This window comes from Etheostoma cragini, chromosome 16 (genome assembly GCF_013103735.1).
Source record: "Etheostoma cragini isolate CJK2018 chromosome 16, CSU_Ecrag_1.0, whole genome shotgun sequence".
NCBI classification, from domain to species: Eukaryota; Metazoa; Chordata; class Actinopteri; order Perciformes; family Percidae; genus Etheostoma; species Etheostoma cragini.
This window is the reverse complement of record NC_048422.1, coordinates 11,078,664-11,106,603: the sequence shown is the minus strand read 5'-3', so window position 1 is coordinate 11,106,603 and position 27,940 is coordinate 11,078,664. Positions and strand designations below refer to the sequence as shown.

At 38.6% G+C, this 27,940-nt stretch overlaps 1 protein-coding gene and 1 long non-coding RNA gene across 2 annotated transcripts in view; one reads left to right on the top strand and one right to left on the bottom strand.

Annotated features, from left to right (window-relative positions):
* trabd2a (TraB domain containing 2A) overlaps positions 1-27,560 on the top strand; it is a 58,850-nt gene extending 31,290 nt beyond the window's left edge. Inside the window, exons 5-7 of the mRNA XM_034896765.1 lie at positions 17,503-17,593; positions 20,534-20,803; positions 25,867-27,560. Of these exons, the coding sequence (XP_034752656.1) occupies positions 17,503-17,593; positions 20,534-20,803; positions 25,867-26,071 (566 nt within the window). The 3' untranslated portion in view covers positions 26,072-27,560. The remainder of the gene's footprint in view (positions 1-17,502; positions 17,594-20,533; positions 20,804-25,866) is intronic.
* LOC117959552 lies at positions 10,025-26,527 on the bottom strand. Its single transcript, XR_004659962.1, has 3 exons — positions 26,516-26,527; positions 21,648-21,655; positions 10,025-10,333 (listed from the first exon to the last, which is right to left on the bottom strand). It is a non-coding gene; the product is annotated as an uncharacterized LOC117959552 (long non-coding RNA).
* Positions 27,561-27,940: the final 380 nt, after the last annotated feature.

Genomic DNA, 27,940 nt, shown 5'->3' with positions numbered 1-27,940 from the left:
ACACACACACACACACACACACACACACACACACACACACACACAAAATGTACGCACACACATGCACACATACTCCCCAGCCCCCAAGACAGACCTGGGTAAAATGTGTCCTTAATTATCCCTGGAGGGGTCAGAAAACACACACACACACACACACACAGACACAGACACACACACACACACTACAATGGAGCCCATTATGTTGGCATGCTCAGCTTCCCTGTTACAATTAGGTGTGAGAGCAGTCTTATCGGGGACAATCTCATGTCTCTGAATTTGTGCAAAAGGATGTCTCAACAGGTTCAGGGTGTGATTATTGTCTTCTGTGCATTTTGTATCCGTTATTTAGCTAATAGTTTACTGAACTGACAATGTGACACGTTGCAGTGACCAGGAACTTTGAAAGAAACTAAGTTGTAATGCTTTAGGTAAATTAGGATTACTTGAAATTCATCCAGACATCAAACTAAATCGGATTCAGAGGAATTAGCCACATATTTAGCATACTTCTCTTCCCCAGTAATGATCCCATTAGCCTGCAGGGATTGGCCAACGGATTCCAGACTGACCTATGTGGAAAATTGTTGAAGGTTTTCATTTTTCTCCATGATAAGCTTTATTGCCACAACAAGTTAACAAAACAGTTTATACAGAATAATTTAGTCCCTGTCAAATTGGATGGGTGCAGGAGACTTAAGATATCATTAGAGTTGAAAGCACTGATGCACTGGTCTTCTTCTCATCAACTTTTGCAGACTGCAATTTTAGCTGAATTACATAGAACAGAGAGAAGGAGAGAGACTGGGAGATAATAAGAGCTCTTTTGACCAATGTTGCGCTTATGCACACTTATGATGACCACCCAGTAGTTTGTTTTTTATTATGGAGATGTTGTCAGATGATTTATGACTTAAGAAACTTAGCACGAAACACAAAGTTCCTTATCATTTAATTTCCCCCCTGATTTTTGTGAATAGTTTTCATCCTCTTTGTGCTAAATGAAACAAAAAAGGGTCTGAAGGGTAACAGAACCGTTGCCTCAACCTTTTCAGACATCCATATCCAACAGTTTGTGAATTATAAAGCTCTGACAGAAGTTTTGGAATCTGGCTATCTTACAGTGATCTGCTTATTTTTGTTAAGCAACATTACTCCAAAACTTGCTTACTGGCTGGAGTAGTGTTTTTGACAGATACAATTTGCCAGTTCTTACACTCTGTCAGAAAGCATTTGAATCTCAGCAGGCCTGCAGCGTTTTAGAGTAACTTAGATGGAACTTAACATAAAGGGCTCTATTCTATCCATGAGGATAGAAATATGAACATTTTTCCAGTTTTCTGATAACTTAAATGCTGCTCTATCCTACCCTGGTTTGAGTTTAGTGTATTGTCCTGCATCGCTATACTTGAATGTACTGTAAGTAAATATCTCCTTGAAATTTGTCTTTTCCATCCATCTGTTTGTCTGAAATACCATGGCCATCACTCAACGTAAATGATTATGTTTAAAAGGGCCATATGTTCAGACAAGCATATGGAAGCTGTTATTGCTGCTCTGCAAAGGTACAGTAACCCAATCCATGAATACAATCCGAACCAGTATTCCCTTTATAATCTCTGCCATGCACTTTTGACGTTAATAAAATGATGTGTTTACATATCGCTGAAGGCTAACAGCTCGGTTTCTGCCGGCTCTTACTACATTTTGTCTCTTTTTTCTTCTCCAGGCTGATTTTGAATTCATTCAAGTTTCAGTCCCAACCCCAAGCTGCTTAGCACATCATGATTCCCCTCAAACTGCGCTCCAAAACCACAAATTTAAATATGTGCGGTGGTGTAATTGCCGGCGTGGTTGACATGCTTTGACGGTTACTGTACTTTGAAACGTTTGACTCTTTTCGCAGACAATTAAGGTTTGCCGTTGGATCATTTGCAATTTGGTTGGTAGGGCCACGCAGAAGTGTATACCCCTCGGTCACCAAGCTGTTTAGTGCAGTGGGTAGGTTGTAATAAATGGATGGCTTGGCCTGTGAGCTGTGGCTCATGACAGAGGTTGACATGAACTCATAACTCACACAGAGGACCTTGACTTGTCAGTGTGTGGGTAGCTGTCGGTACTAGAGCAGGGTATTAGTCACTTAATACAATGTACAACACTGCAGTTTAAAAGTCAGCCCTGTGTACTGACTGAGCCAAATTTATATTTATAGTATTACAGAGTGTTTAAGGTGGTATTTTGGAAGGGCCTTCTGGTGCATAGTCACCTTTAAAAAAAACAGACAAAGCGCATTTAGAAGCCTGAGGTGGCTTTGTGTTATTGTTTTCACTGAGAATTAAGGGTTTTGCGCTTTTTGCAAAATAACAACTGTCTGAGGACGGCTGATTCCCTGCTTGCAAGCAAACTGGCATGCGTCTTTCTGATTGGGGCATCTTCAACAACAAAAAGTATTTTGCAACCTGCATATCCGCTTTGTCTGATCAGGGCCTAAATCGCCAGTCTTTCATGTTTTAATTTACCAGGCCATATTGTCATCACTAATGCCCAGGAACCACAGGAGTTTTGAACCTTATGCAGTTTATGTATTGTTCATTGCCCCAGATAAATTAACCATAAAATAAAAAACTTCATTAAAAGGTTTTAATAGTGACCATGTTAAACTGTGCAAATAGTAAAACAACTGCAAAAGGCTGTATATCATTATTAAAAACTCATGCAGTGCAGACAACCTTTGTTCAAACCCACAAACCTTTAGTTTGAATTCTAGGAGCTTCAATAAAGATGTGGAACAACACACTCAGCTTCTGAGATATGTCAGACAGTGTGAAATAAGATTATTTTAACTTATTGAGAAAACAGTCTTAAACACGTTAAATAAGTTTCTGTATAATGCATTTTGTATGTAAACCGTTCTTTAACTACCCCTGTGTGCTTAATATTTTAGACTGAGAGTTATAGCTGATTGACTGGACGTTTCTTTTTAAATCCCCAGGCTAAACCTTACACATACCTGGCACAAATCCGTCAAGTGTGTTTTCACACTGAGCACTACATCGCTGTGGTCACTGCCCTCTTTTGCTTTTTTCTTCCCCAGATGGTGTGAAAGTCAGAAATGTAGTTCTTTTTTCACAGCACCTCACACTCATAAACAGCCAGTTTACAACTGTTTGGGGCAGTCGCTGACATGAGTACACACATGTCATACAGCACCATTAAAATCCAGACCAGACCTACCACACACTTGGTAGGGAAGAGGGCAGGAAGGGGCGAAACGTCTGCCAAAGTCCCGAGTTTGGCAGAAGTTTGAATTACACCTTTTTCTGCAACTTTTTTTTACTGGGATAGAGAATGTGTTGCTGTTCTTTTTTCCTACTAAATCCACACATGTTTAAATTTACTGTGACTTTATTGAGTGATTTTCTGTTATTGATTGTGTACATTTTGCGTTGTACAACATATATGTTGACATTTTCCTAGAGGTAGTAGGCATGTTAATTCATTATGACTCTTGTCTGTGAGGACCAACTGTGGAAGTAGCAGGAGCTATATATTTTGTAAAGGAGGGGGTGGTTGAAACAAGACATTGCTTGACATGGAAGACCTGTCTTCCTTTTAACGGTAATCATGATTTCCTTTTAACCCTAACCACGGTACTTTCCTAAAATTTACCATATATTTTTGTGCCAAACGCTTAACAAACATTAAACACTGAAGTAGCAAAGGACACATTTTTTGTTGTGTTTTATGCTCATATGGGTGAATTTGAACAACAATGACAAACAGCATACAGTCCATTTGTTAATTAGTTTCTTAGCCACTCTTTGCCATTCCACTAAACATTTCTTTTTTAATCAGGTTGGTCTTGGATTTAAAGTTACAATCCTTAAGATTTCAATCCTGGTTGATTTGGCGACACCCGTGGTTCCTGGTGGCAACCATGGTTGAAAACCACACATGAGAATTGTTGGAGGCAGAAACTACTTTGTCAGACATACTATAAAAGAGCAAATGGTGTTCCCTTTTACAGCGCAGACAAAAAAAACTGCAATGGTTTTTTTTTATAAAGAAGTCAGTGAATAACTGATCGCATACACTTTGTGTGACTGCTTCACAATAAAAGCCTCATGTATTGCCAGTTGAATGCTTTTGGTGTAAACAAGTAGAACATGTTTGGTTAGAATTACCAGTAATTTAACTTGATTGATTGAATTACATCAGTTATGCTGGATTACATGCATGTTATCATGCATGCATTGTTTCCTATGAGTCCCTCCCTACACGTACATATCAGAAAAGTACTATATAGAAAACTATACACGCACAGGCACGCCCAAACACACACACACACACACACACACACACACACACACACACACACACACACGCACACGCACACTGTTTCACAGGCAGTCTGTGTGGAGCTTCCTCTAAATCATTTTCTTCTTCAGAAGTATAACATTAGTGTACATATTTCCAATCCTAAATTCAACCATGAAAAACATTTAACCAGTGGGATGTTAACATGTCAGGAGCATCTGTGATGTGTCATCTGGTACATCTCTGTCTCTTCTTAAATGGGAGGATAAACCTCTCAGCCACTCTGAAGAAGTAACTGGCTGTTAGGCTGCTGAGTGAAAGACACCTAAACATATACATTTTGTTGCACTCATCGGGTCAAAGGTCTCAGTCTCTGCACTTAAAATACATATTTCATACAGCCCACACTTCTCTACCAGTGATTACAGTAAACACTTGTCACAACAGCTTGTTTTGATTTATTGAAAGAGTTGAACTCCTCACCCCTGACCCCATTCAAACCTAGCAGTATTTCCTTATGCTCCTGGAACGGGCTGTTAACGTGCCTGCCAGGGGGCTTAACTTTCATTTGGACCAGAAATAACTCACTTCTATTTGAAAGGAAAAGGGAAAAGAAAATGATATACATAGCTTACAAGCAGCAGTGAATCTATTGATGATTCTGAGTGGGAATGGTTATGAAGGAGCTGTCCCTTTTCATTTTGGGGCTAAAACATGAAGGAGAGCAACACGTTGCCTGGAGGGAATGAAGATATGAAGAGACAGAGGAAAACATGACTTGTGTGTTTTGTGGCTTCCACTCTCTCCCTCTCTCTCTCTCACTGTGGAGTCATTGAATACTTTTTTTCGTTTTGCTGAAGTGGGAAGTTTTCTGGTTCACTGTAGGAATGAGCCTGTGTTGTTGGCCATGCATGGCACATATGCTTTGTCTTACAAGCTGTGTGAGTACATGCATGATTTTGGTATGCCACAGATCGCAAGTCAGAGTTTTTAGGCTCAAATTAGCTTTAGTATCTAAACTTTACATTTGTCATCATCTTGGTGAGAGCACCAGCTCAAGTGTATGTATCTCCTTTGCTTATAATCACAAAATTTTGCCATTTAGGTAATTATCATGTTTGCTGTAACTGTTGCTGCAATTTCTCAAACACAATACAATCCAAAAGAAAAGATACTCAGTGCAGGTCACGCCGTATGTTGACAGAAGTTGGGGGTTTTCGGGTGCTGCGGGATGTCTCTGCGCCCAAATAACAGTGCTGCGGCTGTGCTTTGCCCCAATATAGGCCCAAGTCAATAACTGTATAAGTAATCGCCTAGTAGTAATCTGCAAAGAAATGGTGGTGTGTTACTTTAAGAGTTATGGTTTTCTGTTGGGCTGCACTATATATAATTTTTTTATTGTCATCACAATATTAACTAGCACAATACACATCACGAAAGGCTGTGGCATATTGCGAAAGGCACTTAGTGATTTCTTATTAGGAGAAAACTACATTTTAAAATGTTGTTCTTTTTTTTAACTGGTGCCTTACATTCAATTCAATGTTCTATTTCTTCAGTAAGTGAACATTGGAAACTGTTTACTTTCATTTGTTTTAAATTCAACAAGCAATATTACAGCAATTTATTCAGACCTTTTTCTTTTATATACATTTTGTATATACATATGTCTTTCACAATGTAGTTTTTAAAGAATTTCAAAGCAGCCATACATGGTAATATATATATAGATATATATTAAGCAAATGAAAGATAAAAACAATTGTGATGCCATTCTCCTCAGCAGCAATAACAAAAACTATTTTCTGCATTCCACGCAAACAAGCTCGACTTTCAACTCATGTTGAAATGACTGTAGTAGGTTTTGTAACTTCTGTTTTACGTCACTAAAAATGATTTTCTGTGTTATTATTGTTGCTGCTTCAGATGCTTTAGTCGGTGCAGATGTGGAAGTTGGCCATGTTTGATTGTGATTTGCAAGGAGGCACGGGACTTTCTGGAAAACTAAATCCAGTTTTCTATCCAGAACACTCTCTGGTTAACTAGTTAGTGAGAGATAGAGAAGATAATGATTAGGGATGAAATGGGATCAACAAATGTTTGGTAATTGACAAAGAGAGACAAATTATGTGTCATAGTAACAAAATCTGGCAGAAAGGGAGATAAAAAGGGGAAAAAATGACACAGAGAGATAGGGTGAGATCCGACAGCCAAAGACAGAGTGTGTGTGAATATACAGGCCTCTATCCCGTAGATCTGCTCTTAGTTATAATCTAGACCTAAATCACAGATGATCTGCAGGCCTCATTTGACATCGGCAAGATCTCTTGCACATTAAGCAAACCAAATAGGCACAAAATTGCCCTCTAAGCCACATGTTTTAGATGGAAGCTCTGTGAGAAAACATCTGAGACAAACTACGATGTGGAATGCTTTTTAAAAAGGGAACAGCCGTCCGACTCCCCCTTGGTATCCCTTTTCTGGACTGAGACAGTTGAAAAGACTGAGCAGAGACTCGCAGCAGGATGCGAGGCTTGCTGGGAAACGTTTGTTTTCAGAGGAAGCAGTCTGGAGGCCGCAGTATGCAAACTGCAGGAATACATTTTGGAAGGTCCAGACAGGCAAAAGCACACATTTGCAGAAGAGAAACACTGTTATGGCTTCAGAGCTCCTGCTGGTTGAATGAGCTGAATGATTCTTGATTCTTGACTGAGTCTAAAGTTGATTTAAGTGTAACATGGCATGCTGTGTTGTTTGGTAGAAAGCAGTCTCAAGTTCCTCTTAAGTTCTCTTTAGATTCATTTGTCTTGAAACAATTCCAAACAGTTTGGTGTAGTTTTAGAGTACTGGTTTTACTGTTGACAATCTTGTTCTTTTGAACCTACAATGCACCCTTAAACTCTGTAGTGTGTAGCCTAATTCAGTCATTATAGTCTATCACAGAAGTTCACAACTTTTTCTTTTGACTTGTAACCAAAAACAAGGCTTTGCCTTGTGGCACATTTCCCTACATGTGTAGTGGCCATTATAACCAAAGACTAAGATCAGTTTATTTGTGCTTAAAGATATACAATCATCCAGTAAATCACAAGCAAATGTATAGATTAGAAGAAAGTCAGAAAAAGCATATTTTGCTACTGTATAAGTTGTCATTGTGAATATTATATTAATAGAACTTTTACATCAACAAAAAAGTACATCTAGCATGCTTTACTGACACAAGCAGAACAAAGTAGACTACTTTAAAACTTACTGCTCTCTAATTTGATCTGATTAGTGTTGCAGAGTAACCAAGTACAATTACTCAAGTACTGTACATTTTTAAGGAGCTTTACATTTATACTACTTTATTCTTCTAGTCCCCACATCTTCAGTGTAATATTGTATGTTTCACCTCACTGCATTTATTTGACAGCTACAGTTACTATGCACATTAAATTCAATGCTTTTATATGGTACTTTTACTGTCAACATGAAAAACTCAGCCAACCTGAGGTCAGGTGGGCAGGTATCCTCCCACCCCTCCAAATACTGCTTATAAAATCTGTTTTCACTCGATTTTATCAGGAGAATATAAGTAAAACGAGGCATTCAGTGTGAGGGATATTCAGAGCTGGCAGTGCTCCGGTTTAGTTTGTCAAAAACTGCTCACTTTTACAGAATTTTCAAACTTTGATCACTGTTTCATACGACCACAGTGAATGAGCTGTTGTGTGCTTGAGCGCCATCATTTCTTGGCAGAAAAAGCAAAACTGAGAGAGAGTGTAGAGACTATTGCAGCCTGACAGATGTAATCCCTAACACTGCTCCAAAGTGCTGTGTGCCACCACAAATTTTGAGCAAGGGTTTATTTAAAAAACAACCTCACACCACAGGCCTCTTATGTGCTCTGTTTCTCATTTATTCTTAGCATAAATTGAAAGCTGAAGCTGCCCAGCACAATCTTAAGAGAACTTGTGCAGAACATTTAGCCGTTTTTACTCTAATGATAAACACTGTGACGGCTATTTAATTTAAATTAAAAAGACAGAGTAACAAAACTGTGGGCATGTTGAATGATCCATCTTTTTAATTTTCACAAGTGAACATGAAGTTGCAGAAAATTATACATTTTACATGGAATTTTACTCACCAAGTTTTCTTTGTAAGCTAAACAAAACGCCTCTCCCAACATTCCTGTCACATTCCCCCAAATACTATCCATGATAAATTTCACTTGGATTATTTTTAACAGAACATCAGTCCTAAATATTTGTCTGGGGCAGTGACATTAGTCACTTTGAGAAAATAAATTAGCCCAAGGTCATTTATGAAAGTTACATGAGGTGGAAGTCAAGAAAGCCAAGACTCACTTTTCCTCTGCCATTGTCACAACCACTGTATGTTTAAAGTTTTCTGTTATAATATTTTAAAAGGTGAGAAGTTCTTTAACTTACATCTCGTCAAAGATTTGAATTTTTTCACCCAGTCTACATGGTTTAGCGTTGGAAATGGTAGGTAAAGCTGCATGCCGAATGGAGATACCACTTCAAGCAGCCCCGGCTCCACTCCTGTTCTGTATGGCAGACTTTACATGGGCACCATGTCAAAATACAGTCTACATAGTCAATAGAACAACTGAAGGCCTTAAAGGATACTCTTATCCCCGACTATCACAGTCTGGCATCTGACGACTTAACATTCCTGTGTTGTTTTGCATGCCCTTTTCCTTTGTCTGTTCTTCTGTTTTTCTTCCATGTTAAATTCTGCAATTGACATCAGCGCTTATTACGCTCTCTCGTCTCTGCCTCTGTCTGTCTTGAATTGTCTTGTGTTTTTTATGTCTGCGTCCCGTCTGTTGTTGCTGCTTGTCTCTTTTCTTCTCTCCATGTCTTCTTCAAACGCCTATGCCTGTCTATAGCGATTGGTATCACTTTTACAATAAAGGAATGACCGGTTGAATTCAGTTTGTGAAGTTTGCGTCTCACCATGGCTGAGAGAAATCCAAAGAGAAATGTTTTGGGTGGGATTGAGATGTAAGCATTTTTGCGCTTGGTTTAAGAAAGGCTTATGTCATGGAGCAGAGGTGTATTTGTGCTTTTGGCTTTATGTCTTTCATATTCACACAACCATATCACAGCTGTCTTTTATCACAGCTTTCTCATATCACTGGTATCTTCCATTCAGAACCATATAATGGAAGAATTCAAATAGAAAAGCTGTCCGATTCTCAGGATAAGTTATGTTTTAAGTGTTGCCAATAATTATAACAATGATTTTTAAACTTTTTGACCTTTGAGGAAGTCATAACAGATTATGAAATGCATTTTATTGTTTGAAATCACATCACTGCTCCTATGTTTAAATACAGTATATCTCCCAAATGTTTAGTAGACCATCACTAAACACTCATAACAAATCAATAAAACTTCCAGCATCTCAAATAAAGATTAGTATGTTTGATCAAATTTGAATAAATTGCGTAAAAATATAATATAACCCTCAGGAATAATCTTTGAATACACTGAGCCTGGTTTATTTATAGTAAAATTACTTTAAACATATCATATATTACGTAGAGACAAGCTGAGAAAACCAGTTAAGAGTGTAAATGGGGGTTTCACAGCATCTCATTCATGTCTGTAGACAATGAAAATCATCATGAATGAATCATTTTTTTTTTTGTGATTTACAGTCATACATAAACTTTAAATAAAAAGGCACAAAAGGGTAGACTGACAAGCCAGACACACATCATCAAGATGTTGGGTCTGGGAACTCCCCATTGGCAGGGCTCAATCCGAGGGGCGGGATAAACGGTTGTCTTTCAAAATCCCTCTGCACGCAACAGGGTAGCGCTACAACCAACCAGAGCAACGCTAGTTGATAGACTAAACTTTTGTCGTATCCAGTCAACAAAACTCCAAACACATCTTCCTTTTTTAAGAATGACTTCAGTGCTGTTCTTTTTTTCTTTTCTCAAAGAAAAACGTAACTTTAAGTCTTCCAGAGTCACAGCCAAAGCCGATTTGAAAGACCGCTGTTTGCGGGCAGGGAATTCACGCCAAACCGTTGCAACTCTGCCGTCATTATGTTAGGCCCACCCATCGACTCTATAAACGATGTGATTGGCCAGGCTATAGTGTGTGGTTTTTCCAACTCGTAAACCAACAGAGGTGCTAGACAGACATTTTCTGCCGATAGATCTCTAGGCTAACAGAAAGGTGTTGGGGTGAAGTAACTTTACCTAAATGTAAACTTTATTAAAAGTTTTATATGTGTATAAAAGTCAAAAAAGTTTTTTACAACCTTTCTGAACGGTACTGTAATGATGATATTTTGAGTTATTATCACAAAAAAATGTGTTCCTTTTCTTAGGCATCTGTCATTTTTCTTGACATTTGGGTTCCTGGTCGCTTTATACTTTATCAAAATTAATAAAATGACTTGTCAGACTTACAGTTGAGTTTTTGCTGAAGAAAAGGGTACCATGCATGCCGGGTAAAGACAGTTTAAAAGGTGCTTAACAAAGAAAGAAATGCACAGAAACTCACCATAAATGAATTAAAATCAAACTGAACTGAAGATTAAATCAAATATACAGATGATTTGTTTAGCCATGCCAACTCCCCTTGCAATTTTTTATTTATCCACGACCTAGTGGATTGTCTAAAGGTTTTCTCAAAAATAAATATTTTTCATTTTCATTGACAGGGAAATTATGACATCATTTTCAGAAACAAGGCCCATACAGTAGGTCATTAATGACTGAGCAGCAGAAGCACTAAAACAACATGTGGAGTTTAGTTTGGCTCAGTCAATAGTTTCAAACTCACATTGGCTACTCTGGTTCTAAATCTCTTTTTATTTTTTATTCCTTATACACACAAGTGGTCTAAATCATATTTGTTTTTAATGTGTATGATTTCTTTTTATAAGAGGAGGGAGGATTGAGAGACGCAACAGATTTAGACATCAACTTAATGTGACGTAGGATTTGGACTACTTTTAACCAATGACAAAATTATTTTTTTCCAGTGACAAAAGCTGGATTTGTGAGCTTGTGTACAGACACATTTAACCAAACATATCTTGGTTTTCCCCACTGCAATTAAATTAAGAGCATCCTTATCCTGCAGGCAGTGTGGATCCAAATGAAAACAGATAGTTGCAAGTTACATCATACTAAATTGATTCCAGGCGAAAACATCTATTTTTTAAACTATTTTTCCAAGGCCCATCCAGTGGTAAAGAATCTTGGTGCCTGCTAGGATGAAAATTATATTAACATTAAGAGACTTTTAGGGCTCGACACCACAAGTTGGCTATGTTACATACAGTACATTATCAAAGTTTGACTTAAAAACACAACATTAACTGCTGCTATCCAGTAATTGAATTGTGGGTAACAAGAACTCTTAACATAAAACACTTTGATGCTTCTCTGCTAAAATTCCTGTCTTCCTGTCGCCTTCTAACATTTTTAGCAGTGTGGCTTTAGGGATGCCCGTGTCGGTTGGTCGGTGGGTTCACCACTTTGGTCCGTACTGAAATATCTAAACAACAATTTGATGGATTGAAATTTTGTATATTCATGGAGGATAAATCATATTGACTTCGGCAATCCCCTGACTTTTACTCTATCACTGCCATAAGTTTTCTTAAAATGAATAAAACATACCATTATCAAAATGTCCAAAAATACAGTATGTGAATGCAGTGTTGAATGCTATGAAAATATGAACGTATCTTACCACAAGTGATTAAAGAACGATGAAGTAAATACTGATTTACTCCATAAAAATGCTACCACATGTAATTACTCTCAACCAGCCGACAGTATTTAATCATATTGTCTCTTTTTCTTTTAAGCAAATTGTACTTAACTGATAATATGGTTTAGCTTTAGTACAGGCAGTAATGGACTGTCCATCAAAGACATAAAACATTATGATTTACCCAGGGATAAGAAGAAGTGCTATGTAAGCACAGCCTGTTTTTCCAGACACTTGATATGTGTGTTCATGTAGAGCTGGCATTGTTTGCAAAACACCAGGATGACTATGTGATCTTTATGCCGGTGGATAACCAATAATTTTCCTGTTATTTGTCTTTGACATGCGTGTCACTTTTATGGATGACTGCATCTCCTTAACTGTTAAAGACAAGGTTTTACTTGACTGTTTGCATCTCGGTGAGCCAAAACACAGATTTTTCCAGTAAAATCTTTGGCTGCTTCCACTGTCCTAGAAATGTAAAATCCTTTACTTCTACCGTCTATTATCTAGTTTTGACAATAGTTTGAATAGCTTGACCCTCTCTTTTTAAAATCTGTCTTCTTGCCTGTGTAATTTATGCACAATTGACGTTACTAAAACCACTGAAGGTGTCAAATATCTACACAAGAAGAAAAAGCCTGAAAAATTGGCCAGTTGCAAGGTTTATTCAAGCCAACGTTTGTTGCTTTTTGTCATTTCCAGTAATAGTTACTTCCACAAAGTAACAAACAAAAGCACTGTATGCTAAAGACTGAAGAAGGTAGCAAACACCTCCCTGTCATCTTCATCAATAAAAGGCTTCATCCAGGTATTAGTAGTGGTGATGATGGGCTGCTGCCACCAGCTGACTTGCAGGGAAGAAGTATACATAAAAAGCTAGCAGTGGCTATAAGGGGCAGAATGGCCTCAGTGCTGCCTGTAGCGTTTGTTTATCCAACGTGCTGTAATGTTATGAGAAGTGCTCCTTGGGCTGGTTACAAGTTGTAATGTAAATATTGATGTGTATGGAAAAGGAACGCTGTTTAAGGCTTACCATATGTTCTAATAATTTGAGCTGCTGATTGGAGAAACTTGATGTCTTTCTAAGGACGGATACCACCAAGGTTCTCATCTGGGGTTCCTCTCCCTGAGTACAGGTGTGCAGAAAGTTTTATTCAACTTAACTACAAATCTGTTTTCTGACTTACACTTACAGTCACTCTTTTACATTAAGTACTTATGTTGTCAAGTGGATACAATCATACAAAAATCAGTGTTCCTCATTCTGATTAAAGGCAATACTGTAATACAATAGTAATTATTGTCAGCCATGTAGCTATGTAAAAGTATCTCACAAAAGACATTTTTAAAAACTAGTGCTGTCAGTTAAACGCGCTAATAACGGTGTTAACACAAAACCATCAAATTGTTAAAAAAAATTATTGCGAGGTTAACATTATTTTTGGCCAAGCAAACTTTTTAAATAAAAAAAAAGCCACTAGCGTTAGAAAAACTACAACACTACACCGGATCTAGCTAGACCGGAAACAAATCTACAGGCACGCCACACACACTTGTTTGGGCTTGCGAGTTGGCCAAAGAGTAGTAACGTTACGTTTTGAGTGGATGGCGAGCATAAGACGCCAAAATGGCCAATACGATTCTGAATGGAAAGCTCACTAAAGTGATCTGTGTGTTTTGTTGTTGTGAACTGAGCTATCTTCGCAGCTCGTCCAGTCTGAAATACCGCTTGATGCAAATTCTTTCTTACAAATTGTGTGCAGTAAGAACGTCTCACTTCCTGAATCCAGGCAGCAATTGTGTTTCCTCTAAATGGTAGACATGTATAGACTGTTATAGAAGCTGTCACTTCATGAAAACGTTCAGTAAACATATACAAACTCAGAAAGTTTCTATAACCGTGACATGAGCTAATCTGTGACCCTCTAAATCACATGTATGAATGTCGCAGCATGTAAGGAGTTAGCTGTGAATGAGGGCTTTCAGGTCTGTCCCTGGTCTTTATCTCTACCATCTCCCTTCTCTAAGTGCTGCTGGAAAGACATACAGTCTACACATTGTGCATTGATGTACATATGTTGGCCCATTTCATAGATTTAAAATGTATGAAATTTGCCCAGATAAATAATCTGTGGAAATATATGTCAAATGTCCCAGATCTCCAGAAGTGTGCTTCTAAACCTGTGGGTGGGGCCCAAACATGGGCCACTGGCCTGTTGTTAGTAGGAACATGAATGAATGTGACTGCTACTATTTCTTATGGAGGGAATATAGAGCTAAACTGAAGTGACACGTGTTGGGCCTTAAGGTGGAAACCTGTAATAATCTCAGATCAAAACAATTAGAATTGGATTATGGAAGTTAAATAGTGAAGAGAGTAAAAGTATACTCAGTAGAATGATCAAAGAATTTAAAATAAACTACAACTATTTAGAGCTGGGGTAAGAAGAAATGTTTTATTTATAGTTGTTGTGAAACAACCAATAACTAGAAAAAGCGATGGTGATTTAGTGAGTCAACATGCTTAACAAAGACATGCAACGGAAACATCTGTGAAAACAGCAACGCAGAACCAAACTTAATGCAGCACAAAAGAATGCCAAAATATTTCACGAGCTCGCCAAAATATCAGCATTTTTACAATTATCATGTGTTTTTTGTTTAGAAACAAATGTGGAAGTATTAAAGAAGAAAAGTAAAAAAAAAGTTTTTTCTGTCTGCAGTGAGTCAGTGCGGGGGTCCCAAAGCTCCAAAAATGTACTCTCTTACCCAGACGTTGATGCCCGTCATAAAACCAAGATTACTATTTAATTAGTTTTCTATAGTATTTTGCAGAGAAAATTAATTCACCTCTATGGGCCGAGGAAAAGTGTTCATTGACAAAGAGCCTCAATTAAAACTAAGAGAAAAAGGGTGGAAATAAAAAGCATGCGCTTCTACATTATACACATCATACATACATTAGAAATTTCAGACATTGGTTATGACATTGGGTTATACCATACAAATAAGTATGGGATTCCTTATTTCGGACAGAAAAAAAGACTAATGTAATGCTTGGTACCAATTAGTAGCAGTATGAGAGAGAAACAGAGAGAGGCAGTTGTCACAAATCACCTGGCGTATTTAGGCCCCAAAGTTCATGCCAGTTGCCAAAGGCTACATCATGCATGAGGCCTCATTTCAGGAAAATGCAGACCTTCTAAAACGTAATTTTCTGTTAGTACTTTCTGCCTTTTTCCGGGGCATCAATCATTTTTAATCAAAGGTGTCTGAATTTAGTTTTTTGTTTGTAATTCCATGACTTTAGCGCTCCGGCAAGCTGCATGTTTGGCCCTTTTTCAAGTATAAGATATGTTCTTTTAAAGGTGGACTGTTGTAGTCATCATTTGAAATGATGCAGCATGGTGGTTGCTTCAAAGCCATACTTTTTTTTTATATACCTGGAATTGCAGTAAAAATATGTTCCAGTAATGTAGGTTCTATGATTTGCTTTGATATTGCTAAAGGACATACTGGCTGAAGGAAATCCACCATTTGGAAGACGTTGTTTTTATATGATATCATGATCCCATAAAAAAAGCTTCTTTTTAATTTTTAGATTTGGGGTTTGGATTTGTTATGTCAAATTCTCAAACACATTGTAACCTTTTCTTGAGTTTTCTTTTAGTTGTGCCACATGATTATGGTAATATCTTCTCTAATCTCAACCATAGCATAGCACTGTTGTTTTTTCTTCCGACTCTTCAAATTCAGTTCCTAACATCACATTAAAGCCTTTGGGGACATGTCAGAATTAATGGTTTACCTCCCATTAGACTTTGTGTGTGTGTACGTATTTGAATGCGTGTCCGCCTTTGAAGTTTTGTTGTCCGCCCACCCTTCTGTGGCCCTACATTGTGCCGAACAGCTCCATTTGTCCCACCTTAATCCTCTGACATAAACTCACATAAATCACACTGAGTTGTTTCTAAACGTGGGCAGGCTGGGAAACTCTGTCTCTCTGTCTGCTTTCCAACTCCCATTGAGAGTTTAAGAGCTGCTGGGTATTCATATAACTGACCACCTGTATTGATAATGATTTCAGCATAGTATAAAATAAATGCATGTCTCTTTTGCATGGGAACTGTTGGTTATCCTCCCCCGGGAGCTCTTAGAGGATTTAGAGAGGTGCCCAATTCAGATAAAAGGCACCCTCACTCCTCAAAAACAGTAACTTCAGTAACTTTGGAAACAGACCAAATACAAGTTAAAAGCATGTATAAAGCTTGTCCATTTTTAAAAGGTCCACCAAGCTTTATTCTAAATTTCTAAATTAAAGTTGATCAAATTCTGTTACCCTGCCAGATCAAATATTTGCTCATTGCGTTTTTCAGTAGCACCCCCTTAGTCATCTTCCATGGCCATTACTTTGTGGGACATAGTTTTAACCGAGACCTATTTGTTAGATAGAGAGATGGGGCACCACCAGGGCACCCATAGTGCATCGAGGCCAACCTCTCTCTATCGATGGCTCTTGGCCAGATTAAAGTGGCGGGGTTCATTGTTTACACAGCTCCGTGGTGCCACGGCTGAGAAGGCCCAAACAATGGGCCCCTGCTCCCCCTTGTCAGAGTGAGGGGGAGAATGGAGACCTCTTGACATGGCAACCTGAAGCCTCAATGACCCCACTTTATGTAGTTGAGAGGGTCAGAGCGAGAACGAGAGGAAGAGGGAGAAGAGAGGAAGTTAGAGATAAGAAAGGAGGAGAACGTAGATGAAAATGGAGAGGGAAGAAAAGAGGGTAGATATGAAAGGGGGGAGGATGAAGAATGATAAAGGATACAGGAAGAGAGATAACGAGGTGAAGAGAAAAGAAACAAAGGATAGACCCTGAAAAGAAAGGAGCTGAGGAAAAAGATGAGAAGAGGTGATGATGAACGGAAAGGGTGCAAAACGGAAGGTGTAAAAGTAGGAAATTGCATCTAAAGAAAAGCCGAGCATAAAGTGTTTAGGAGACAGCAGAAGTATGGAAGGGCGTGAGGAGAGAGGAACAGTTAAATATTTTGGCAAAAAAATTCACTTTTCTGTGTGTAAAATGCAAAGCTTAAGCTGTAAGGGGATTAGCATAGCTAAGCATTAAGACTGAAAGCAGGGGAAACACCTAGCCTAACTCTGTCCAAAGTCCAACATTACAACTATTGACAACTTTTAAAGTCACAAATTAACACATTGCTCTTCTTATGCTAAGCAAGGCTAACTGCCTCCCAGCTCCAAAGTTACATCACCTTTATTTCTGTATTAAAATCTTGGAACAGGATTTGATTACACATTTGATCTTCTGAAACAGTGCACTTAGAAGGGTAGTAAATGTCTTTTTTCAATTTACTTGCAGCCCTTTATCATTAGAAGTTCAGAAGTGGATGTCATCCATCTTTTTTTTTGGTCGCAGGTCACTTTCTCGGCAACAGCACAGTCATTGATGTCCTTCGTCGCCAGGGATATGAGGTGGAGCACACCCCTGCTGGGCAGCCAGTAAACAGGTAACTTTACTGCTCAAATAGCCTTTAACACACACACACACACACACACACACAAACACACACACACACACACACACACACACACACACACACACACAAAATTACTGCAATTTGTCCTCCTTAAATCAAAATTATGATTTTCTTATCATTTACTTCATCAATCATTTACATATACTTTTATGCAACAAACTGCCAACAATCCTTCACTGTAAATCCTTCAAATTACAAAGTAGTGTTTGCTATATTTGCCATTAAAATGAAAAAAAAGGCTTTAGATGAGACAGACTTTACATTTTACACACAACCATTCAAAATCTTAAAATCAACTTTAAAATTATCTCTAATGAAAGGAATATTGGGTTAGGTAATTTACAAGATAAGATACATTTGAGTAATATTTTTCTATAAAAAGCAGATGAAGTGTCTGAGAAATAAGAGAAGGTAGAGAGACTGACCAAGAAAATAGCAGAAAAAGTGAGAAATACAGAGATGACAGATAAAGAACTAAGCAGACAGTGTAACGTTTCGCCATAGTTGTTGCACATTATGATTTCTTCTGAAAACACTAGTCTATAAAACTCCATAGGCCATATTTTATCACTTAAATGGGTGTAAGGTTTCCTGTCACAGCCACATTATACAGGGCAACCGCTGCCTCATGGCCCTGACAGGAATATAGTTTTCCTTCAATTTTTTCACTGAATGGATTTCAAATGGCAAATCTTTTTCCAAGTAAGCACAATTCCATAGTTGGTCTGTGTTCATTTGCTGACCCAAAACAGATGTTTAAGTTCTGCTTTGGCCTTTGTGAGAAATGTGGTGTCTGCAAATTAAAAAAAACAGCACCTCAGTAATTATCTGTTGAGGGATTCTCCTTTTCCCGGAGAATCTTCAAAACATTTTGGAGTACTCTATAACTGTCTCTCTAAGTGTCCCTAAACATGACAATGTGTTTCATCACCTCATCATGATTTTAGTTATTTAACAGCAGTAATTTGCAATGTCTTGTTACCATTTGTATATTCTTATAACTATTATTGTTAAGTTGATCCATTAGCTATGAGCTTTAAAGTTAGAATCCTTGAGATTTTCATGAAATCAAGTTCCAGTAATAGCAATTCAAGTTATTTACCTTTCCACAAATTAAATTTTCTTTGTAAGTGGTGTCGTCCACCATTCCCACACTCAATTTCATTTCCAATGTTTACTGTCCTAATGCTGTATCAGATATTTTAACTTACTGTACTGCTGCCACTTCACATGAGGAGTGTTCAACTAGCAAAACACAGACAGGCTATTTCTGTTAAGCAGTCACAGGAAACAGCAAAAAGCCCTGATTATTTATTGATATTTATCAAAAAAAGACGCGCACCTCAAACTTCTCAGCAAGGTAAGTAACTTTACTGCACCCTGCCGCTGTGTGGAAAAATGCAACGATTAAGGGAGAAGATTCAAAATGTGTCTGCAGCCAAAGAGGCTATATATGTTTTGTAAATCAGATCCACTCAAAGGCATACAGTACTATTCTGAATATTAAGTGTAAAGCAAATACATGATCAATTACATTAAAATGCATTTAATACATTTCCTGCAAGCAGTAATGTACTTAAAAATACAAAATACAAGTTTTTTTGTGTTTGTTTTAGTTTAAGGGAAAAAGCATGCTTAGTGATGTCCCTTATTCACTGGGGCTTTCTATTTTTTCCTCACTATGTAGATTGTAGTGCAGATAAATCTGACGAAATCCCCGCCGGCCACCAATGAAGTGTTGTTGAAAAGGCCAACATGAGCAGAGCTCATAGCTCCTGCTGTGAAGCATGTAGTGCAGCCTACCATAGCACGCTGTGTGGGTGGCTATCTCAGTGCAGATCTGTGTTCTTGTGTGTGTCAGTGAATGAATGAGTGAATCTACTTTCCCACACCAACTCTGTGTTTGCTGCCGGTTTATAAGCCTGAGATGTATGATGATTCAAGAAGATAGTTTCTGACCTCATTAGATGCGACCAGCATCTCTTAAGAAGCAAGACTTTTTTTATTTCAAAAGATGAGTTTTGGGTTTGCCCTGATACTTTCCAGTCCGTTACATTATTTTGTTTTTCCCAAAAAATTGTGGATATGTTTTCTGTTAGATTGCATGTTAGATCTTGGAAAGTCAACAGCTTTCTGTTCTTACATAGCAGGAATTCCACTCCTCACCTCTCCTCTCCTCCTCTCCACTCCTCTCCTCAAAGGAAATCTAGAATTTGATTATCTGTAGTTGTGAAAATGTTGTAGCTTGCCCCTTCGTGGAGAATGGCAGCTGTAGTCAGGCTGGATTTACAACCTTTACAGTGGATTCCAAAGGCAGAGTCCCAGCGAAAGAGGGGGAAAAAAAACAAAATGTATCACACTGTCCACAGAAACCACTCCTGCAGTATTACAAATTCTCTGCCATGAATCCATTTGTCCAGGATCTAATACTCACAGGCAGTTGATATCTAAAAGTTTTATAGTGGAGGATTCCACGTGAGGTGGCTTAGCCGATCTCTCCAAACCAAATTATATTATGAATTGACATGAATTTGCCCCATTTTGGAATGTTGCAAAGATTCACTTTCATTTACCATGCACCCCATTGACACAGACACAAAAACATAGAGAAAACCAATTATTGCTGAGACTTACATTTGTGTGCTGTAATTTGCATGCTAACAACACAAATCTTAAATTTACAGTCTTTGCTGAATTTACAAATCTGCCGCAGGTCCTAGTTCTATAGAAGACATTTTATTCCAGAATTATTCACAATTTGATGTGGGCAAGATAAGTCAAGTCCCACATGTTGACATCCCAGGTCACATTTAACTGTTAGGTTTAAACAGCACATGCTGTAACAATATAATCTCTTTCTACTTTTTTCTTTCAAACGTATCTCATGTTCCTGTGATGTGCACCCTCTAGGAGATCATCATCCAGACCTGACTCGCCAGGGTCAGGAGACCATGATGAGGCCCCTCTTTTGGAGCCGTTCCTCCACGAGCTCCCCTACAAAGAGGACGATCAGGGGCGTCCCCTGGAGGACGATCTGTTACCCCACATGCTTCTTCCATCGGATAGCCTGGAACTGCTGGAGAAAGCAGAGAGGAAAATGCTGAAGAAAAAGAGGAGGAACAAGCCGAAGAAACAGCGGCACCGGCATTTTAATGACCTCTGGGTTCGCATCGAGGAGAGGTAAGAGGACAGGGAGGGGGTTGAAAGGATAAGGGTACAGGGTGTCTTGTTTCTTAAATACTTCTGTCATCAATGACATCAATGTCTGTCTCCTTTGCTACAAAGGGGGATGATGATGAATGTAGGAAAGGTGAGAGAAAAGAAATGGGTTTAACAGGAAATGCTGCGACAAGAAAGGCAGAGGATGTGAGAGGAGAGAGGGGAAACTGGAAGTGTGAAATGCAGTCTTTCCACCTGTCTATAGAATAGAACTGTCACTTCCTGGTGTGATGCCGCAGGCTCAAACAGCCAGCATATCACATCAGCTTACTCTTCATGCAGTCTGCCCACATTTCACCACACACACACACACACACACAAAAATAAACTCCCTGCAGTGTGGTATGAGTCCAGACTAGTTCGTAGCTGGTATAAGTGTCTCGGATGTGAAAGTAGCTGCCTGGGAATTCTTACTAAGTATCCGGAGTTGGTCTCAAAGTAGCTCCAGGCAGAGACTAACCGGACAACAAAACAAGCTCACCTTTCAGACAAAAAGGAGACATCTGCACAAGGTATGGTGTGCCATGTAGAAACTTACTTTAGTTTGGTGTGATGGCAAAATGTTATATTGTCGTGGATATGCTTGTGCATTTGTGAAGGAAGCAAAAATGTTAATTGGACACTACTTTAATTATCTGCTTGCACTTATGCTGCTCAGAGTTAGAGGCTATTCCAGCATGCATTGGCGAAGACCTATAATCTATTACAAGGCCAACACATTTACTCAGACATTCATTGACACCTACGGGCAATTTAGAGTTTCCAGTTCACCTGACCTGCACATCTTTCAACTGTGGGAGGAAACCAGATCACCTGAAGAAAACCCACTCAAGCACAAAGAGAATGTCAAACAAAAATGCCCTAGGACCTTTTAGCTGTGAGGAGACAGAGCAAACCACTGAGCCACCTTCAGCCAACCCCTCACTGACTAATTGTTTTTTACAAATACATACTGTATATATTACAGCTATGTTTCAAAACAGCTTCCTTTCATTTACATTTGTACATGACTGTCTCATTGACCTTATTGACCCTACCATTAAGGAAATTTAATTAACTGCACAAGCATTAGCCCAAAGGTCGAGGTCTTCAATCAAATAAAGTCATTATTCGCGTGTCGCGGGAAAAATAGGTTGGTTCTATTCCTAGCATTCACATGCATTTTTGGGATGGCTCGAGCCCCGCATGAGACGTGCATGTCACGCAGGCAGTGTATAAGCTCTAACCTGTTAACATGGAAGCCAAAATAAAAACGGACACGCCACCCAGCTGACACGCTTTCACGACGCATCCAGTGTGCGCATCCAGAGCTTTTTTTCTATGGCTAGCATTAACATTATATAGATAAAGACTTGGGTTCTTTACACAGGAACATAAACTCTGGTCCTGTCATAGCCATAGGCTACCATCACACATAACATTTGAGTATTTGAAATCTGTGGTTCACATTTCTAAAGTCAGGTGAATGGGATAATGTAAAACAAGCATGTTTCTCTGTGTGGTTCAGTCTACTAGACTGGATGCTAGGAAAGCTCAACAATTCTTCTATAGGTTTAGAGTGTAAGCAGATCTAAGTGGCTTCATTCTCTTAATTAGCAGATGACAAGTTGGATACAAACAGTAGAGTGTACCGTGAGTCCTGCAATTCCTGACTCCTGAGTCTACAATTATGGCAGTGATTTCTCAATCAATAAATACAGCTAACCTGCGGTTAAGGGTTTGCAAAATTGGACCTGTGCAGGAATCTGCTCATAAGAATCTAGTGATTTTTACCTCTATATGAATATGTATTTTCTACAGTATACACTATGGAAAACTGTCCAACCATGCTGCCTCTGTTCTTCAAGGGAACAGAGGAGGTTTGTGAACGTTTGTGTACTTAATGTCTGCAGAAATGTTTTCTCTCATTCTGAGAGACCCTGTATTTTGAACTGAAAAGGAAACAGACTGTTTGTGTACACATGTTACAAAGTAGACACGGTGCATGTCTTTGTATATTTGAATGTCTGAAAAGGTGGCAGAGAGAGAGGGAGTCCAACAAACAGAAGTACAGCGACACAGTTCTCTGTTGTGTTTGATGCTTGGCCACAGAGCGATGTGCTTGCGAGGTTTCCTTACGCCTCTTCTTGCCCTCAAACCTCAAATAAACCTGCTTTGTAACTTCTTTTAAATGCCTCATTATTTTGGATTTTTAAATATCTGCTTCAGTTATTTACAGAGACTTTGAATAAATAAGCATTGCGGAAAATAAGGATTTTGCTTGGTCTGAAATAATCTACCATTCTAAAATGCATTTAAGAACTAATGCCTGAAGCTTCAGGCAGTACAGCCTTACATCAATCAATGTAAGGTAAAGATGATTTACTCCAAGTATCTGCAAGTCAGTCAGCATTCATTTTTGATGGAAAATATTTTAATATTTCAGCTCAGCATTTCAAACTGACCATTACCAGAGAGTTTAATCTGCTAACAAACTCCTGTTTGACTCTGGAGAGCACAGTTAGTCACTGGAATCTATGTGTTGTTGCCTATTTGTGTGGTTGTTCTCTCTCTGCAATCACTGACTCTAACACAGCATATTTTAGCCATCTTATTTTGACTGGCGCTTAAGCCTCCAAACTTTTCCAACTGTGTCACTACTTCAGCCAAGGAGCCTAAGCACACTTTCATTTGTCTGCAGATTTAGGATGAGGACTGATGATGTACCGTATTTAGAGCTGGGAAATAATTGAATTTCTTGTTTTTTAGACTTATTTCTCTTTATGTTGAGCCAGTGAAATGAAAATACTATCTTGCAATCCCCTTTCTTTAATATTGAGTGCTGTAATGATGTTGCAGCCCACTGGTATGAGAAGTTCCTGATTTCAGGAACTTGTGTGTTTGTTTTGCCTGGCCTCATCCCAGCCAAAGCCACATAAGCAATGCAGTCTCTGCATCAAACAGGAAAGCAGAAATTGTTTAATTGCCAGACTTGTTTAGAAAAGGAAATATAAAGAGAAGCATATAGGATGTATAATATTGTTAGAAAACAAGACTAGAAGCAGACTAGGCTGATTGGCTGTTGGTTTACAGCCATGAGCTGATCAATGATTTACCGCCCAGGAGTTTATAATTTGTAAATTCTCTGCTGATTGGTCAGTGCTGGATCAGTGGATTCCTTTGTCAAGAAATGTTCCTTTGTAGCCTTCACCATCATTAATATTTCCTTTGTTTTTCCTGCAGTCTGCATATTTTCTCTGCAATTGTGGATGTTATGGGGATGTAGAGTCCTGTTCTTCTGTAGAATACACCATGATTTTCCTTTCAATGCCGAAGAACAGTAAAGTAGCCTAGAAGTGCAAACAAAGAACAGTATGCAGCGTGTTAAAAAAAAAACATGACGTGGAAATAATGACGTCTTACCCAGTCCACTGTGACTCCAGAATATGTGGGGATTTTTTAGTTAAGCCCAAAAGAAATGATTGGTCACAGCTTGTTTACACTGTTGCAACCTTTTTTTTAAAAAATATGTTAATTCTAACTTTACACCTGGTTTTGCAATACAAATCCCAATTAAGGAATGTTTATGCTCCCGACCTACATTAGTGACCCCTGAAAACTTGTTTTCAAATTGGAAGTATTTTTATTATTTGTTAAATAGCCATGTTGAAATAAACAACAATCAAATTTAAAGGTAGGACACCCTACTAGGTGTTTTTGTAACAGTCCAAAACTGAGCTAATCTGCCTCATGAGGATTGAGTTGGTATGCTGCCGATTTGGGTGTTATCAGTTGCTTATCACTACCATAGATATGAGGCGGTAGGGCACTACTTTACCTTCTATTTGGCTCAGTAGGTTGTTATCCATTGGTCACGTGGATCACCCATCTAGGTCAATACCTCTTCCAAAAATTAACTAAATCACATACTCAGTTACAAATGAGTGTGTGTGTGCGTGCGTATGTGTGTGCGTGTGCGTGTGTGTGTGTGTGTGATAGAGCGGGAGAAATGAGTGACAGTGAATAGCTTCGTAGCGAGTAGCAACTCTAGAGTCATAGTAAGAGAAACAAAGTGTCTCCTCCTTATTTTCTGACCACGGTGGGACATCTTCAGCAGGAAAAGTTACCCGTCTTCTTGATTTCATAACGCCCATACCGACTCCCTTGTGTTGTTCGTTGTGTCCTACAATGTGTGCTTTTGAACACCCGCCCAACTCTACCTCTGATTGAATTACCATTAAATTTTACGTTACCTCAGCCAATCGTAAGCATTTAAGCGCTAGTTTCGTGCACGGCCCACTAACCAAGGAAGAAAAACGTCTTTGCCTCTCTGCTCAGAGATTAAGGTTGTTTGATGAAAGAAATAGCTTCTATTATAGTGATGCACTGCATTTTTCGACAGTAATGGTAAGGCGTTATTATGATGGTAAGAGTAATCAATTAGAATACTCTGTATTGAAAAAAGTAACGCCATTTGTAACGCCATTATTTATTACGCCCTTATTCCCATCACTGGTAGGGAGTAGTATTAAACAACATGACACAGGACTTTCACTTGGGAGACCTTTTTTTTAAAGTGACGTTCTTAACTAGCACCATGAATGCAAGTATTTTAACCCAAACCACAATTTTTCGCCTAAATCTAACCAAGTAGCCATTGTTTTGTTTGAATTCACAACGGGACTCCAGGGCATTAAAAAGTAAAGCCAAAGGGTCCAGACCACGCCAATGGAGATACTACCATATTAATAGATGATAACTGCCTTCTGAACATACTAGTAGGTGTAGCAGGCCCTTTGTTACCCATGTCCATTACACTGATAAACGCTGATATCACCCGTTGAATGGAGTGAAACAGTCATCACATTTGATTGACGGCAACCTGGTAACATGAGGAAACTTTTGTAACTTTGGCAGAAGATTGCCCCTGTCGCTCATAGCAAGAAGGTGATGTTGAGAATAAATTTGGGGGGGCCTTTAAAATATTAACAAAGAGATTATTTAATCTAATTTGTCTTTTCTACTCTTTTGTCTTGTTTTCACAGCACTATGGTCCAGTCTCCACCTCCCCCGCTGGTTCGCATTATCAACGGTTACATCACTGTGCAGCCACCTGACAGAGTTCACAGCCACTACAACTACCAACCCACGTCTTCGGCGTCAACCACCTCCCTGTCCTTACTATCTATGTATGTCTTCATCGGCACATTGCTTACAGTGATCCCACAGACCTGGATTGCATTCCTCTAGTGGAGCATTAGTTTGGACTGTATAAAAACAGTCAGCCTTCATGAGTAGAAACTCTCACATGGGGTGGTTTCATGTATCATCTCATGTAAAGCGAGGTCTGATCATGTATCCTAAGACCTAGAGGAGACTGCGAAAGTGTGGTTACTCGGAGACTGTTCACGAAAAAAAGCATGGAGAAAGGATGTGAAATCAGTTCAAGCTATCGGGTAACGGTACACTCCATGGATGTTAAGTAAGATAAAGTTTGTGTTGAATGGTAAATAATGTCAATAGAACATGTCTCTTACAAATTGAGGCCTTGATGAGCATGTAAGTTTATATAACGTTAGGTTTCTTGGAACATAAGGGTTTCATAAGATTTCAGTTATTTTACACACACACACACACACACACACACACACACACACACACACACACACACACACACACACACACACACACAACCAGCAGGAGCAGGTACACAGAACGCATCGGAAAGACAAAGCAACAGTTCACAAACAGGATGTGTTATTGAACATCTCTCTGACATTACACAACATGTCAGTTGCCTTAGTGTTACAATAGACACTCATTCGAACATTCAAACCTCTGTGAATGTGAGATCTTACTAAAGTGACTGTTCAGTGAATGAACACAAGAACATGGCTGAAACTATTGCTGAATATCAAATACCTTCAATAAGTACAACTAGAACCATATGTTGTGTGTGTGTGTGTGTGTGTGTGTGTGTGTGTGTGTGTGTGCGCGCGCGCATGTGTGCGTGCACATGTGTGCATGCGTGTGTGAAACAAGGTCTATCAGCTCTTAAACTCCCCTGGCCTTACAAACAGAGGTTTTCTCTTCAGACTGTAATTTATTCTTCCATTTTAGAAGAATTTGTTTAATGTTGCATAAATGCAAAGGGGAGGGGGGGTTGTACATATTGTTTCTAAATATTATAGATGTATTTTAGAATTATAAAAAAATTAAAATTATCAAAAGTTTTGTTGTTGTTTATATAAATATATAAATAGATATGCAGTATATTTTTGAAAAGAAAATCAGGAACTAACCACCATAGCCCATGTCATGTCTCTCACTAAATTGACATTTTGGAAGGGACATATGATTGTATTGTACCTTATGTGTATCAGTGTTATCACTTGCTTTGCTGTATGTGTCTGCTGAAAGGATTCTCCTTACATATGTGTTTTTTTCACATAGATCATTTGTTTAATTTATTTAACTTTTATAGTTTTGCTGTAGGCCATATGAAACATCCACATTTTTTCCTCAGATTTTTGCAGTTACTATGATTTCCAAATGTGTTTTTTCAAATGATTTCAAGTATGATTTCAAATGCGTAAGATGGTCATAAAATAATTCAGTTTTATATACATAAGGATGTATACACAGATAGGCCACAGTGCTTTAGGTCTTTCACATTTCACTTATGATATGAGATGATTGTAATAGTATTATCATGACAACATTAAAATATTTATCTTGAATGAAATCAAAGTTTATTGCTCATGCTTGGCCCAAATGCAAACCGGTGGGAAGTCAGTGATGACTTAGTCTTAACCTTGACCTAACCTGACGCGCCAGATGTTGTTTTTTAATACAGAACCATCTAAGGTACCATCATTGGAAACTGTTTGGGAAAGGGCAGGCACTTTAAAAAAAAATACCTGATGAGCGATTAAATGAACCCTCCATCTATCACGTCCACCACTGTTTTGAAAGAACAGTCACAGCTGTCACACACACCTAAACCCCGCCCAGAGCTGGCAGTAGCTCCTCCCTGGACGCTGATTGGTTCAGTCTGCTGCTGTTCAGACACAAATGCATTACATTAAGCCTGCCAAGATGGATTTTTGTGTGATATGT